This window comes from Chinchilla lanigera, unplaced genomic scaffold, assembly GCF_000276665.1.
Source record: "Chinchilla lanigera isolate Chin_1 unplaced genomic scaffold, ChiLan1.0 scaffold00086, whole genome shotgun sequence".
NCBI lineage: Eukaryota > Metazoa > Chordata > Mammalia > Rodentia > Chinchillidae > Chinchilla > Chinchilla lanigera.
In genome coordinates this window covers 5,218,299-5,232,780 of record NW_004955487.1, presented here as the reverse complement: position 1 = coordinate 5,232,780, position 14,482 = coordinate 5,218,299, and the positions used below count along the sequence as shown (strand labels likewise).

The following is a 14,482-nucleotide window of genomic DNA, read 5'->3' as shown; positions in this document are numbered from 1 at the left end:
CTTTTGACGAGGCCATTGCAGAGCTTGATACACTGAATGAAGACTCCTACAAAGACAGCACTCTCATCATGCAGTTGCTCAGAGACAACTTAACAGTGAGTGGTGTGCTCCTAACTGTTTCCTTTCAGGAATGAAAGCATCTTTGGGAGGCAATTACATAAGAGCTGTCCTTTCCTAGAAAATGAGTATATAGATCTAAAAGTGAAATTTGCAGACAGATCTTGGAGGTAAATAAGCATTCTAGCAGATTGCCAAGCTTGTAGGAACTGGTGAAATTGCTCTTTCTTTGGGATGAAGATGTTGATAAATTGTCACTGTAGAGATTGTTTTTATAGCTTTATTTCCTTTCTTCTGGTGAATTAGCTGTTCCATGTTAGGGGCTTGATGGCTGCCAGCCTTCCTACAATTACATGAACACCTTGTTCTAATAAAAAGTTTACTTTCTGAATTACTCACGGTGTTTGCAAGCATTTCCTAAGGAGTAGGTGTGTATCTAAATTTACTCCATCTCCTCTAGGCCCAAACTTTTGTTTTCTTTGTTGATCAGGAAAGTGTTAGCTCTCCATCACTGTCACAAAATACCTGCAGTAAATAGCTTGTAAGGAGAAAAGGTTTATTTTGGGCCAGGGTTTCACCATGGCAGAAGTACATGGTAGAGGAGAATCTGTTCACATCATGGTGCCCCTGAAAACAGAGAGAGATAGGAAGTAGCTTGGGTCCCAAAGTCCCCTTCAAGGTTGTGCCCCAAGTTACTTACCTTTTCCTAAACGTCCCACTGCCTCCAACAAGCATCATGAGCTAGGGCCCAGGCCTTAATAGATAGACCTTTAGTGAACACTTGAGACCAAACTACAGCAGGAAGTGACTGAGAGAGGGTACAGTGTGAGCTTTTTATTGTTCACCATCAGCACCACCCTGGTACTGGGGGTTGAAACCAAGGCCTTTGCACTGAGTTGCGTCCCTCGCCTACTTTCCTCTCTCAGGAAGAGACAGGGTCTCACTAAGTTTCCCTAGGAGTGCAGGGATTTCTTGCATGCACCACTATACCCAGCTACATAATATTCTCATTGTCCAAGTAAATTTGATAGGTAATATCTTAGACGTAACAGAAAATGAAAGGAATAGATTGGTTTGTTTGTTTGTTTTTAAACTGGAGATTGAACCCAGGGCCTTTGCACTAAGCTACATCCTCAGCCCTTTAAAACATTTTTTTGAGATGGGCTCTCCAAATTTTTTGAGATGTTTGGGATTGGTCCACCCAGTCTCTTGCCCCAGTCTCTTAGAATGCTGAGGTTACAGGTCTGCTCTACCCGGCCCAGCACACTGTATTCTTAGGCCTGAGAGATCCCAGTAGTTGTGAGGGGACAGTCGAGTAATCAACAGCTCCATGGGAGAAGAGTAGACTGGCTGATTAGACCACTTCCCAGATGCATCTTGGAACTGATTGTCTTTTGAACTAGTTTGTTTTCTGTCTGACACAGTTATTCTCCAGGAGTGTTTGCTTTCTATTTTATTTTATTTTTTAAAATTTTAGTACATTAACAATAACTTAAAGATTATGTAAGATTCTGGCTTTTCTAAAACAGTAGTGTCGGTCTGATAAAATCCATTTTTTAATTGGTTAATGAAGATTGACTTCCCGTTTTCACTTCCTTCCCACTCTGAAATCAGCTCCTTGGGTGTGTTTTTGTTATTTTTAGCATTCTGCCTGCTTGATGGTCCCTGTGTGTTCACGTGGGTAGACACGTGCTGCTCCTCACGGCCTCTGCCACCCACTGCTGTAGCTCTTCAAGCGGCACAAAATAAGTCCCCTGCTCTTCCTAGATGTTAGCCCGTTGCGTACTTGGAAAACCTGGCTGTGATTGTCCCCTTCCTGCAAACAATTTTTGCCTTATTAGTCTTATAAATTATATTTTGGTAGTGCTGTCAAGAAAAGCAGTGGGCTTCTGGGAATGGAAAGAACATTAGGTTCCAAGGGTGCTGCCTTGTTGATTCTGAAATGACAGTACTTTTAAAATAAACTGAAAATGTGAATGGTGTGGGGGATGGGAGGAGGGAGTTGGGTAGTCCTTGGAGTTGTGAGACAGAGCTTTCTGTCTTACCCAACCTCTGCTCGAGGAATTTACATCTGTCAGAGTTCTGTTTTGATACCAGCCGGGAAGACTCGTGATGGTTGCTATAGACGCGGTAACTGAGTGGGATTCCTCTTTTCCAGTTATGGACATCAGACAGCGCAGGAGAAGAATGTGACGCGGCAGAAGGGGCCGAGAACTAAGTGCACACACGGTGTCATCCTTCCTCCGACAAGAAACCTTTTTACACATCTCCATTCCTTACTCCACTTGGATTTCCTATAGCAAAGAACCTGTTTGTGTGTATGGAGGCGGCCGTTCCTAGTCTTTTCACACTGCAGCTTTGGGAAAACTCCATTCCTTGGTTTGTGTTTGTCTTGGCCTTCCTGATGTGCAGTTACTGCTGTAGAAAAGTATTAATAGCTTCATTTCATATAAACATAAGTAACTTCCAACACTTATGTAGAGGACTAAAAATGTATCTGGTATTTAAGTAATCTGAACCAGTTCTGCAGTGACTATGTTTTGTATTACTGTGGAGATAAGATGACAAAATAGTTCATTACAATTTAAAGAGTGTTCTACATAACTTCTTAATTTCTACATTCCCTCCCTTTCTCTCCTTTGGGGTTTCCTTTCAGTGAGCAGCTTTTCCATCCTCCTGCTGTGCTCCTTTTCGGTAGGAATCCAGAAGTATTAGATTGAACGGGAAAGGACGTGGTGTCTCTGGGCTGGGGATCGCAAATTCAAAAGCCTCCTGAATCGAGTTGGATGGAGGTTGTGTCGGTCTGTGACAACAGAAGTTTCCTTATTCACTTCATTTGCTGCTGTTTAAGTTGACAACTTCCCTTCCCAATAAAAATTCACTTACACCTCTTGCCTTTGTAGTTCTGGTATTCACTTTACTATGTAATAGAAGTAGCATGTTGCTGCCAGAATCCAAGCATTGCTTTTGGCAAATTAAAATGCATGTCATTTCTTAATACACTAGAAAGGGGAAATAAATTTAAGTACATGAGTCCAAGTCTAAAAGTTTAGTACTTTTCCATGCAGATTTGTGCACATGTGAGAGGGTGTCCAGTTTGTCTAGTGATTGTTTCTTAGAGTTGGACCACTACTGTGTGTTGCTAATCATTGACTGTAGTCCCAAAAAAGCCTTGTGAAAATGTTATGCCCTGTGTAACAGCAGAGTAACATAAAATAAAGTTACATTTTATAAAACCATTTCCTATGGCTTTGTAAGTATTGCATAAAGGACAGGTGAATTTGCTACTTCCTGGAGCTTATTGACCCTTGACTTCATTTTATGCGTAGAGTATTTTTGGTGCCCATACCTCCTCGTTGTGGTGTGCTTGTCTGAGGATGCCTGGCAACATGTAACATAGAGCGTGTTTCTTACGCTGTTTGCCATGGATCAGTTGCTTGCGGCTATCTCTTGCTGAGATGCACTGTAAATGGTATCTGTCTGAGTGTTGAGTGGACATTTGAAAACTAGAAGAGCCTTGGCAGGTGGTAGAATTGTGTTTCAGTTATCAAACAGTATTCTTCCTGGAAAAGTTCAGTTTTACCACTAGTGAGTTTCAAACAATACATTTTAATCATCATATTGTATGACTGTTTTGCTAATCCATCCTAAGTGTTGATTTGAAAGCTAATTTTTAAGTCGGAAGATAATCTTTATCGATGAACTGTGCAGGTTTTTCCTTTAGATCTCCTAAAACGTGAGTGTGAAACCAGGCTTTCTGAGGGAAAATGAAAAGGTAGAATTCAGTAATGCCTTTGGGAGTGCCCATTTAAGTAAGGTTAATGGGACTTTCTAATAAAAATTTCCATAAGCTAGGTGCACATAGTAGTACATGCCTGTAATCCCAGCTATTCAGGAGGCTGGAGCAGAAGGATCACAAGTTCAAGGCTTGTGCAACTTGGTGAAATCTTATCTCAAAAAATCAAATTTAAAAAGGGGGGTAAGTGGGATGTAGCTTGGGATTCCCCAGATTCAATCCCTAGTACCATGAAATCAAAAAAAAATTTTCAGCAAGATAGGAAGAACACTGAATTGGGGAAAATATCATGTTTTAAAAATAAAATAGATGTAATCCCAGCACTGAGGAGGCAGAGGCAGGAGAATAGCCACAAGTTTGAGGCTAGCCTAAACTATAGCGAGACCCTGTCTCAAGAAAATTAAAATAAAAAAATAAAATGATGAATAAAGCAATGAGTTACGAATTGGCAAAGTAGCTTCCTTAAGCTGCTTGTTCTCAGCATTTAGGCTGTTTAAATATCTTCTTAATTAGGGGACCACAGCATCTTTAAGGGCAGGAAGTTTAGGGGTGAGGGGAAGATTTAAAGCCCTGTTTTGAGCTTTTTGTGTGTGTGTTTGTACTGCTTAGAAGTGAACCCTGAGGTGCTCTACTACTGAACTACACCCAGCTCATTCGGAAAGGGTCTCAGTAATTAGGTTTCCTAGTTTGGGCTTACACTTCAGATCCTTCTGCCTCAGCTTCTCAAGAAGCTGGAACTGGAGGTATGCACCACTACTCCCAGTTGATCAGTGTGCTTTTTGCAACAATAGGCCATGACCAGTTAGTACTGGGAATTTAATGAGTCACAGCCAACTTTGGGTTTTTTTGTTTGCTTTTATTAAAATGGATAAATACACAGCGTGTTACAGGGTAATAAATCTTGTGACCTTAGTTGTAGTTTGTGTATCTGGATGGAGACTGGGTTGTGATGTACAGTTGATTTCAGGTGAGTTTGAAAGCAATTTCCAGATTGTCTTCCAGGTTTCTTTGAAGTCCACCTAGGACTATAAGTTGGTTGTAGCTTCAAAGCTATGAATGATTCCAGAAGCTGTTGGTGAGGGCTCTTGGGTTCTTCCCAGTACAGTCTTGTGGTAACGTTTTCTATTTCAGAATGTGCTAAGCAATGAGTATACCTTGTCTCCCTTTATTAAAAAGAGGAAGTGGCGCACCCCTTTAATCCCAGCACTCAGGAGGCTGAGGAAGGAGGATTGTTGTGAGTTCCAGACCAGGCTGGGTTACAAAGTGAACTCATGGCCAGCCTGAGCTGCATAGCGAGACCCTGTCTCAAAAAGACAAAACGGGAGACTCCCTCTTTGAAGTGATACTTTGATTACCACTGCTGAAAGAATGACGTAGAGACCACGCCTGTCTTCCTTTGTCCTTCACACTCTGTGTTGGCAGTGTGCCCAGTGGGGGGCCGAGACCGCCTGTAGCCCAGTTGGCATCACGGCACAGTTAGGGTTTGTTTGGTGAGCAGAGAGGCTCAGGAGGTAAGAAAGTCTTCTTGGGAATGCAGGTCACTAAGTGAGAGCTGGGCGCAGGGCGTACCTCTGTAATTCAGCATTCTGAGAGGCAGAATATTGCAAGTTTGAGCCCAGTCTGGACACCTTAGTGATTTAGTGAGACCTTGTCTCCATAAATAAAAAGGGCTGGGGCTGTACCTTAGGGCACAGGTTCAGTCCCCAGTACTGCAACAAAAATTAAGTGTGGTTGAAACTAGATTAAGCCCTGAGTAAAAGGCCTTACTACTCAGGGCTTCAAAATGGTTTGTGAGGGCTGCATGACAGCTATTGGAAGTACTTTGGGTTCTTCCTTACATGTTTACCAAAAGAGTTTTCAGTTTTGTCTTTTTGAGACAGGGTTTTACTACACAGTTCAGGCTGGCCTTGAGCTCACAGCGATCCTCCTGCTTCAGCCTCCGAAGTGCTGGGATTATAGGTGTGTACCATCACGCTTGGCCTCTGAAAGAGTTGAGTGTAATTTGAGTTAAAGACTTGAATTCCTTGCTCTCAGGCACGTGTGCTGTGGACTTACTTGTTTGTGGCCTGGGCTACACTGAGCTGGTTTAGTGCACATTCAGGCATTTGCTTTGCACTGCTGAGGATTTGTGCTACCAAAGATAGCGTGTGCTCAGCTGCTGTTGCCTCGGCTACTTAGACTGGTTATCAGTTTTTAGTAGTAGAAGTAAGCTTCTGTGTAAAGCAGAAACCAAACCAAACCCATGCATTTTGCCCTCTGGAACAGCATTATAGCCATCTGTGGTTGGTGATCAAGTTGGAAACTAGAAGAGTCGGTGTAAGGCTGAGGGAGACTTGGAGGCTGATTTTCTGTCCACTGTCAGCAGATGGGTGTGGACACCGAGCAGCGCAGTGAACCTGGCCTGTGGATGTGTGCTGGAGGTGGCTGCTCGCTTCTCCTCATTCAGCGGGTGCACAACTCACTATCCAGCTGAACAGCCTGGCTTTGCAGGATGGGGCCTGCCCAGTTTGCAGGGGCTCCCGACATTGGCAGGTTCTGTACCCTTTCTCCGCATCAGCCCTGCGGGTGTCTCAAGAAGGCCTGTGTTAGAGCAGTGCGCTCAGATTTGGCATTCTTTGAGCTATTCTAGAGTCTAGTAAGAAAAAACCTTGGGTGATTCACTGGCAGGATTTTGGAAGACAAGAGGGCCAGCTTTGGAGCTAAGAAAATGAACAGGACAAGATGGTATGAACCCTTTCTAGGACTAGACTTACTGTTCCCACCCTTATCTAACAGAGGGTGTGTGACCTCGAGGCCCAGCATAGGAGCCAGAGGTCCGCAGTGTATGCCACTCACCCGTTAACAGACCCAGCCTACTGGCCAGGAGTCAGGTCAGCCTCAACTGCTCTATGTTCAGATCTCAGAAAAGTATACAGACAGCAGAGTGTGGTGGTACCTGCTCAACATCCCGGCACCAACATCCCAGGGAGGCAGGGTCAGGAGGATCTCGAGTCAGAGCCCAGCCCAGACAACGTAGTGACTGGGAGAGACCCTGTCTCAGGCAAAGGGCTGGGGTCTAGCACAGTGCGGAGGCACTGGGTTCAAATTCTCATACCACCAGGCAAAAAACCCCACTTCTCCCAAGTGTAATGGTGAGGCTGTGAAATATGTAAAGGCTGCAGCCTAGTTTGGGAGCAGGTAAGTTCTGATAAAGTGAAACCCTCTTGGAAATAAGCACATCGGCTACACTGTGCAGACCTACTGCCCTAGATTTTCAAGGACAAAGACACAAAAAGCAAGTGACAGTGTAACTTGGGAATGCAAAATTAAAAGCGATTAAGCAGTGATATTGTGTCTAATTAGCATTCTCTGGTGGAATCCGGTGGGAAGAAGTCACTGTTGAAGTGAGTGAGAACTCAGGACCCAGAGGTAAAGTGCGAGGAGAGATGCCTGTTTCTCTTTGGTCTACAGCTAAGAAGGCAAGTAACGGGTGGTGCATCTAGGTCTGCCGTCTCCCCTCACAGTCGCTATGCAGGTGACAGGACCAGGAGGCCCTGGTTCACAGCAGCCACCGAAGGCTTTGTAGCCACCCTCACCGAATTTTTGATGGGGTTGGTCAGAGCAGCACTCAGCAGGCGCTTTGTATTCCCAGGTCAGAATCTTAGTGAGAGAGGCCTCTTCCTTCCAGAAGTGGCACATCTCGGTGTCACTGTGGGTCAGCACGGGAGCATGTGTGCCAGCTCTGTCTCGGCCCTTCGTCTTCACCATGCTGCTTTGTATTAAAGTAAAAATGTTACTCCTGTCCTGACCAGGCAGACCTCATGACGTGCAGGACACCAAGGATTTAAAAAGACCTTCTGTGTTAAAAACATTAATTTTTTTGTCAGCAAGGTTTGAACCCAGATCTTCCACACTGAGGGACATTCTCAGCCCTTTTTATTTTGAGATGCTCTTGCTAAGTTGTTCGGATTGAAATCTAATTTGCAGTCATCCTGCTTCAGCCTCCTATAAGGCTGTGAGTGCAGGGCACAGCGCCACGCCCAGTATAAAAGGCTTGATCTTTAAGGTCCTTGCTGAGGAGACTGGGATCTGAGTCAGAGATCTGCATTGAATAGTAACCCCCTGAGCTTGCGCGGGGCACTGGGGACATACCCTATGGGTGGGCAGGAAGCCCAGAAACTTACTCAGTTGTCATGTGAGCTGACTTAATGGCTTTAACAGTGATGTGAGTAAAAGTAGGCCCCTGTAGTTCTACTCTAAGTTGGAGAATTCCTACCAGCTGCTCTCAGAGGATTCTGACTGCATGGCCCTGTCCCCACCAACTGTGGGACATGCCCTGTCAGGCACCATCAGGTAGCAGTGAAAAGCCAGCCTGGGCTTGGCGTGGTGCTGCCTGCCTGTCATCCTTAAACTTGGAAGACAGATCAGAGTTCAAGCCAGGCCTTGGCTTCATGGTAAGACTCTGTCCTTAAAAAATCAAACATACATACACTACATAAAAGTCACCCCCACAGGGACCTGAAAGAGGGGACTGGATGGCAGTGACATTCCTTTGTGCATTTCAGAGTCATACCTGCCTGTGTATAACTGGCCTTGGTATTTTGTTTTGGTAGTGCAGGAGATTGAACCCAGAGCCTCAGACATGCTACGCAAGTGCTCTACCTCTGAGCTATAGCTGAGTTTTTTATTTGTGTTTTTGTCAGTGTCACTGTGCAGTTCAGGCTGGCCATGAGCTCACTTTGTAGTCCAGGCTGGTCTCGAACTTACTGTGATCCTCCTGCGTCAGCCCCAAGTGCTGGGATTACAGGTGTGCGCCACCCACGCCTGGCTAGCCGGGTTTTTTGTTTGATTTTTTTTTTTTTTTTTTTTTTTTTTTTTTTTGAGACAGCCCAGCTACTAACTGGAGTTTTAATGGATGTCTGCTTTGAATTTATTTCTGGAAGAATGCAGAATGTAAATATTACATTCCAGTGGTTGGGAAGCTGAGGCAGGAAGATCCCAAGTTTGAGGCCAGCATGAGCTGCATAGTGAGAACTTGTCTTAAAAATAAGTCTAGTGATGGTGATCAGCTATCAACAGTCCCACAAGATACAATTAACCAGTGTTGTAATTCTCATCAACTTGTCTGAGCTGTACTCCTTCAGAGTAGAAAAAAAGGTCATCATCCTCCAAGGCACTTGCTTTATGCTGTGGCACTTCCATTTCCTCAGGAGCAAAGCACAACGCAGAGGCCACACAGGTCAGCCCTGGCCTCCCCAGGGCAGAGGCCGCTCCTGGGACACCACTGTAGACTGCACAACTTGGGACAACCGTCACATCAGCCACAACAGGGAAGCCCCTGGGCTGGCTGAGGTGGAAGTACAGCAGCAACAGACACTGCATTCTGCTCTCTCGCTTCTGAAACTGAGTTGGGGTACCTCGTCCACCCACACTCAAGACAGATGGGCCTGGTCATCAGCGGGACTTTAAACATGGATTCAATCAACCCACTTGAGCGCTTACTGTGGGCGAGGAACCACCGATCATCTGACCAGCACTTCCCTGGGAGCTCTGAGCCATGTGAAAGACACAGGGCCTGGTGTGGCGCACACCTCACCGGTAATCCCAGCACTCAGGAGGCTGAGACAGGAGGATCACAGCAAATTTGAGGCTAGCTTGGGCTACATTGTTCAACACCAGCCTGAACTACATAGTGAGACCCTGTCTCAAAAAAAAGATAATCCACTCCCTTGAGATCAGTGGGCTTGGGTCCAGGCAGCGGCCAGTTCTCGTGCGTCACTGAGTAAATACGAAGGTATCAGACATGCAGCCAGACCTCTCACCACTCCCCGTCTCGATCCAGCCGAAGTGCAATGCTTGTGCTGGGTAGAAGTGTGTCTCCCCAAAAAGATGCAGTTAAATCCCAACCCCGGTACTTGTGAATGTGAATGTATGGCTGGTTTTTTTTGTTTGTTTGTTTATTTTGGTACTGGGAATCAAACTCGACCTTGTGCTTGCTAGGCAGGTGTTTCACTGCTGAGCTATATCCCCAGCCCGTGAATTCGACCTTAATTGGAAACAGTTTTTGTAGATGTAATCAAGCTAAAATGAGGTCATACTGGATTAGGTGGGCCCCAGATTCAAGACAGGTGCCCTATCCCTTTTTTACTGCTATATGGGAACTGAACCCAGGGCCTCCTACTGAGCTACAATCCCAGAACTTTTTGTTTTTATCTGAATTGCTAAATTGCCTGGGCTTGAACTTGCCCACCTCCTGCCTCAGCCTCCCGGAGTACTGAGATTACAGGAGTATCGCCACCACACCTGGCTTTTTTTTTTTTTTTCTTTTTTTTTGCAGTGTCTTGCTATATAGTCCGAGCTGCAAGCTGGCCTTCCAACTTGCAGTCCTCCTGCCTCAGCTTACTGAGTAGCTGGTGTTACAGGTGTGTACCACCACACTTGGCTCTATCTACCTTTCATCTTTTAGAATATAAGCCCTTTGGGTGCAAAGATAGGATGTGGGTCTCTTTCGTATTGTCAAATGCTAGTACAATAATCAGATTTTGAACATTGAAAAACTGAGTTCGGTTTCTCTGAGGTAGAGCAGGTTTTCAGTTAAGGCCTCCAGCCTTAATTGGAGGTTAATTGGTGAGTTGCTCCTGTGTGGCCTGTCCACCCTAGAGTAATGACCTGGACTGCTGTAGGCCTGAGGTAATTTCAAACCGGCACTAGTTTCTGTTTGTGCTCTTCATCCGATCTGCTGTGTTCAGTTATTCATGTGGTCCAATTACCCTGAGCCCTCAAGGGACGGACAGGGACTGAAGGGACAGGGCTTACTGTGTGTCTTGAAGTGGGTCGGATACATACTTGTTCTGCACATATGTGGGGGTTGTAGGAATGATTACTAACATTTTAGACATCTTCCTGAAAAAATAGTATGATTCATTTCTTCATGAAATAGCTGAATTCCTGTTCCGTTTTAAACTTTGGAGGAAGTATTTCATTTCAAGTAGGCCTTGTTATTTTCTTGCCAATTAAAGATTTCCGTAAGGAATCATCTGTTTCTCAGAAAAGGTCCTTAAATAGCTCTGCCTTGTCCTGCATATAGTTTCAATTCTTTTCTCTCTAAAAGGATGTTAAATAGGTTAACAGTTTTGAACCAAAACCTTGCAAGCTGTAGAGCGCCCGGCACATGACTTGCACAGCCTGTTTCATGAAGTGGCACCTCTCACCTCTCACCTCTCATCTGTGGATTGACTTGCAGATCTTGGAGGACTAGCTTCCCCCAGAGAGCTTCAGCAAAAAAGCGGACAGATGTAGAAATAATTAGCAATTTAGAAACAATGATTAGGCTCCACATGAGTCTATTTATGACAGGTGGAATTGGTATGACAAGGAAGTAGCTTACTCTTGATGCAGCTCAGTGGCAGAGCACTTGCCTGGGCTGGGGGAGGATTGCCTGGGCTAGAGGGAAGGAGGCAGGGAGGGAATGTAGGAACACAAAACCAGAGCAGCCCAGCCAGAACCAAACATTGATAAGCAGCGATTTGTCTGGTATTTGAGGTAAAAGCTACACCGATTTTTTGTGGGAGTATTTATTGTAGAACTGCAGAACCATACGTAGCTGCCTGTTTAATAACTGCAAATACTGTTTTACTGTGTGTGTGCATGCACACATACACATGGGCACTGAGGGTTGAACACAGTGGCTTTGCACTGAGCTACATCTCCAGCCCTTTTTTCTTTTGACACTAAGGTATTGCTGAATTGCTAAATTGTCCAGGTTGGGCTTGAATTTGTGATCCTCCTGCCTCAGCCTCCCAGAGTACTGAGATTTCTGGCATGACCATGCCTGGCTCCATGTATTTTCTGAACAGAAGCTAATGGCTATGTAAGAGGTAACCCCTGATTTAGGAGTGTAAAGTAAGTATTCCTTATTTTGTCATTTCTGTAGGCCGTCCTGATTGCAGAGCTTGCCAGGAGCAGAGAATTCCTCCACTCACACTTGCCTTGGGCAGGTGTGAGCTTCTTGCAGCTTGCTGGCTGGTCTCTCTCTTCTTTTCTACCCCTTAGCGAGTTTCCTGAGTGTTCTCATGACTCTGAACACTGGCTTCCCGTAGACTGTAACCCGAGAGAGAACGAGCTAGGGCACACCTGAGATGAAAGACACGGTCTTTCCTCATCTAGGGGGGACATGCAGTGGCTTGTGCTGTATGTGTTGCTATTGGTCACTCAGACCATGGTGGTCCAGGGTGTGAGGGGACTGACTACAATGGTATGAGTGACTGGATATACAACGGGAAGCAGGGGTCACTGGAGGTCCTCACAGAGGCTGCCACAGTGGCTACAAAACCTCCAAAGTGTCCGTATTATGTGGGAAAATGTGAAAGAATGACCTAAACTGGGCGTGGTGGTGGCACAAGCCTGTAATCCTGGTAACTCTAGGAGGCTGAGGCAGGAGGATTGAATGTTCCAGCCCAGCAAGGCAATGTAGTTAGACGCTGTATGAAAACATAGAAAGGCCTAGGTTCATTCAATCCCAGCGCTGGGAGAAAAGGTATCTAAGGGGTATATAGTTTTAAAATTTTTGAGAAACTCCTTTTAGAGTAAGAAAAGTTTGGAGACTACTGATTAGACTGCCAGTCTTACACTAGTCCGTCTCTCTCCAGTGTCCCTCTCAGCACTCCAGGCTCTTTGTCTCCTCCATGGGGTGCTCTTTTAATATAGGGACAGTTGATAAATGGAAGATAATTGGAAAAATTTAGGTCCTCATTTGTGAATGGTAAAAATTATTTGAAATATGGACTGCCTCTAAATCCTAGGGTTTCTTGTTATGACAAAATGTACTTTTTACAAAAGAATTACCTAAACTGAGTGTGGTGGTGGGCACATGCCTGTAATCCCAGCCTTCAGGAGGCTGAGGCAGGCCATGAGTTTGAGGCCAGCCTGGGTTCCAGGGTGAATTCATGGTCAGTCTCAACTGTAGCAAGACTGTCTCAAAAAATAATCAGCTGGAGAGTATAGTGCATTTATGCCCAGAAAGAAGATAAATTTCTATTGTATACCCACCAAAAGAAAATAAAGTGTGCATAGTTGTCACAATCTGCAAAGGGGAATCTGCCTACTTTTTGATTAGAGAGGTCATCAAGGTACACATTTAATTAAAGCTTTTTTTTTTTTTTTTTTTTTTCTGGTACCAGGAATCGAACTCAAGACCTTGCGCTTGCCAGACAAGCGCTGTGCTGCTGAGCTAAATCCCCAGTCCCTAGTTAAGGCATTTTACTCTCAGATGTAGACGAAATTCAACTGACTTAAGCGAAAAGTGTACAAAACCATTATCTTGAAAATAATGATAAGATTATACTGGGGGATACAATAAACATAAACCAGTTTTTTGTTTTTTGTTTTTTTTTTTTTAAAGGAACAAGGCTTGAAACCCGACCAGGGCTATTATTTTATTACTAACAATTTACCATTTCATAATGGCTGTCCCACTTTAAGTGGAAAATGTGTTAGCTCCTACTTGAGTAAACTTCAGCTGAGCTAAAGTAACACTCGCATCCAACCTTGTTAAAATGTTTTGTTTTGTTGTTTTTTTTTTTTTTTTGGTTTTTCTCCGGTACCGGGAACCGAACTCACGACCTTGCGCTTGCCAGGCAGGCGCTTTTGCCGCTGAGCTAAATCCCCAGCCCCTAAAATGTTTTATTCAGTATCATAAACACTAAACTATATAGAGCTAAAACTGTGCGAAGTACTGCAAAACACAAAGTGTCTTAAGAAATATCCGGTCCTGCTAAACAGACCAGGCAGAGGACCGAACCCAAGACGTCAGTGGGCAGAGTCCTGCTGTACTCTGGCAAGGAGCCAGGTCCTGGATTCCAGCTCCTTGAAACGCTGGAGGTCTGCCCACAGTGAAGCCAAGGAACAAATGTGTAATCAAAGCGCCTACTCTGCCGCCCACCCAGCACTTTTTAGGGGATAGGGTCTCATTAAAATCGCCAAATTGCCCACAGTCTTGGCTCCAATTTAAGATCCTCCTGCCTCAGCCTCCCACAGTCCTGGGATTATAGGCGTGCGCCATCCCGTCCCCATTCCCCAATCTTTCATGACCAGGTTGAGACTGAGGTTTCTGTCGCCGAGCTGGGGAGCTAATATGCATCCGAGGCTGGGCTTACAGCGGCGGGCGAGGAGGTGCGGGCCTGTCCCTAGGGCGGCACAGCTGGACCCGCGCCCCGCCTCGCCCCCAAGCACACAGGGCAGAGCCTGCGGCCGAGTCAGGAGCCTCCTTGGCCTCCTAGAGCGCCGCGGTCGGGCCGAGAGCGCCCTCCCAGTTCCCCTAAAAAGATGAACAGGCCCCAAATCCACGTGGCTATTTGGATGGAGACGGCTCGAGATCTCCCGCCTTCCTCCGCGGTCATCTTGGGACAGAGGAGAGGCAGGGCAAGGTCGAATCAGGGCACCGTGGGATGCGGCTTCACCAGCGCGAGCCGAGCCCAAGGCGGACAGACAAGCAGGGAGTACCAAGAGCCGGCACGATGGCCGAGCCCCAGCGCAGGGCGGGGCTTCCCGGCCTGCCGCGCGGCTTCCGGCTTCCGGCTTCCGGCTGTAGGCGGTGCGGGGGCTGGCGGCGGCCGGAAGCGGGCTGAGCCGGCCTCGCGGAGCGTCGCCCGC

General features: G+C 45.9%; 1 protein-coding gene across 1 annotated transcript in view; it reads left to right on the top strand.

Annotated features, from left to right (window-relative positions):
* The window catches only part of Ywhaq (tyrosine 3-monooxygenase/tryptophan 5-monooxygenase activation protein, theta), a gene marked incomplete in the record, with an annotated part of 34,265 nt that extends 30,969 nt beyond the window's left edge, over positions 1–3,296 (top strand). Inside the window, 2 exon segments of the mRNA XM_005404398.2 lie at positions 1–95; positions 2,216–3,296. Coding sequence (XP_005404455.2) covers positions 1–95; positions 2,216–2,275 — 155 coding nt within the window.
* Between the last annotated feature and the right edge of the window lie 11,186 nt (positions 3,297–14,482).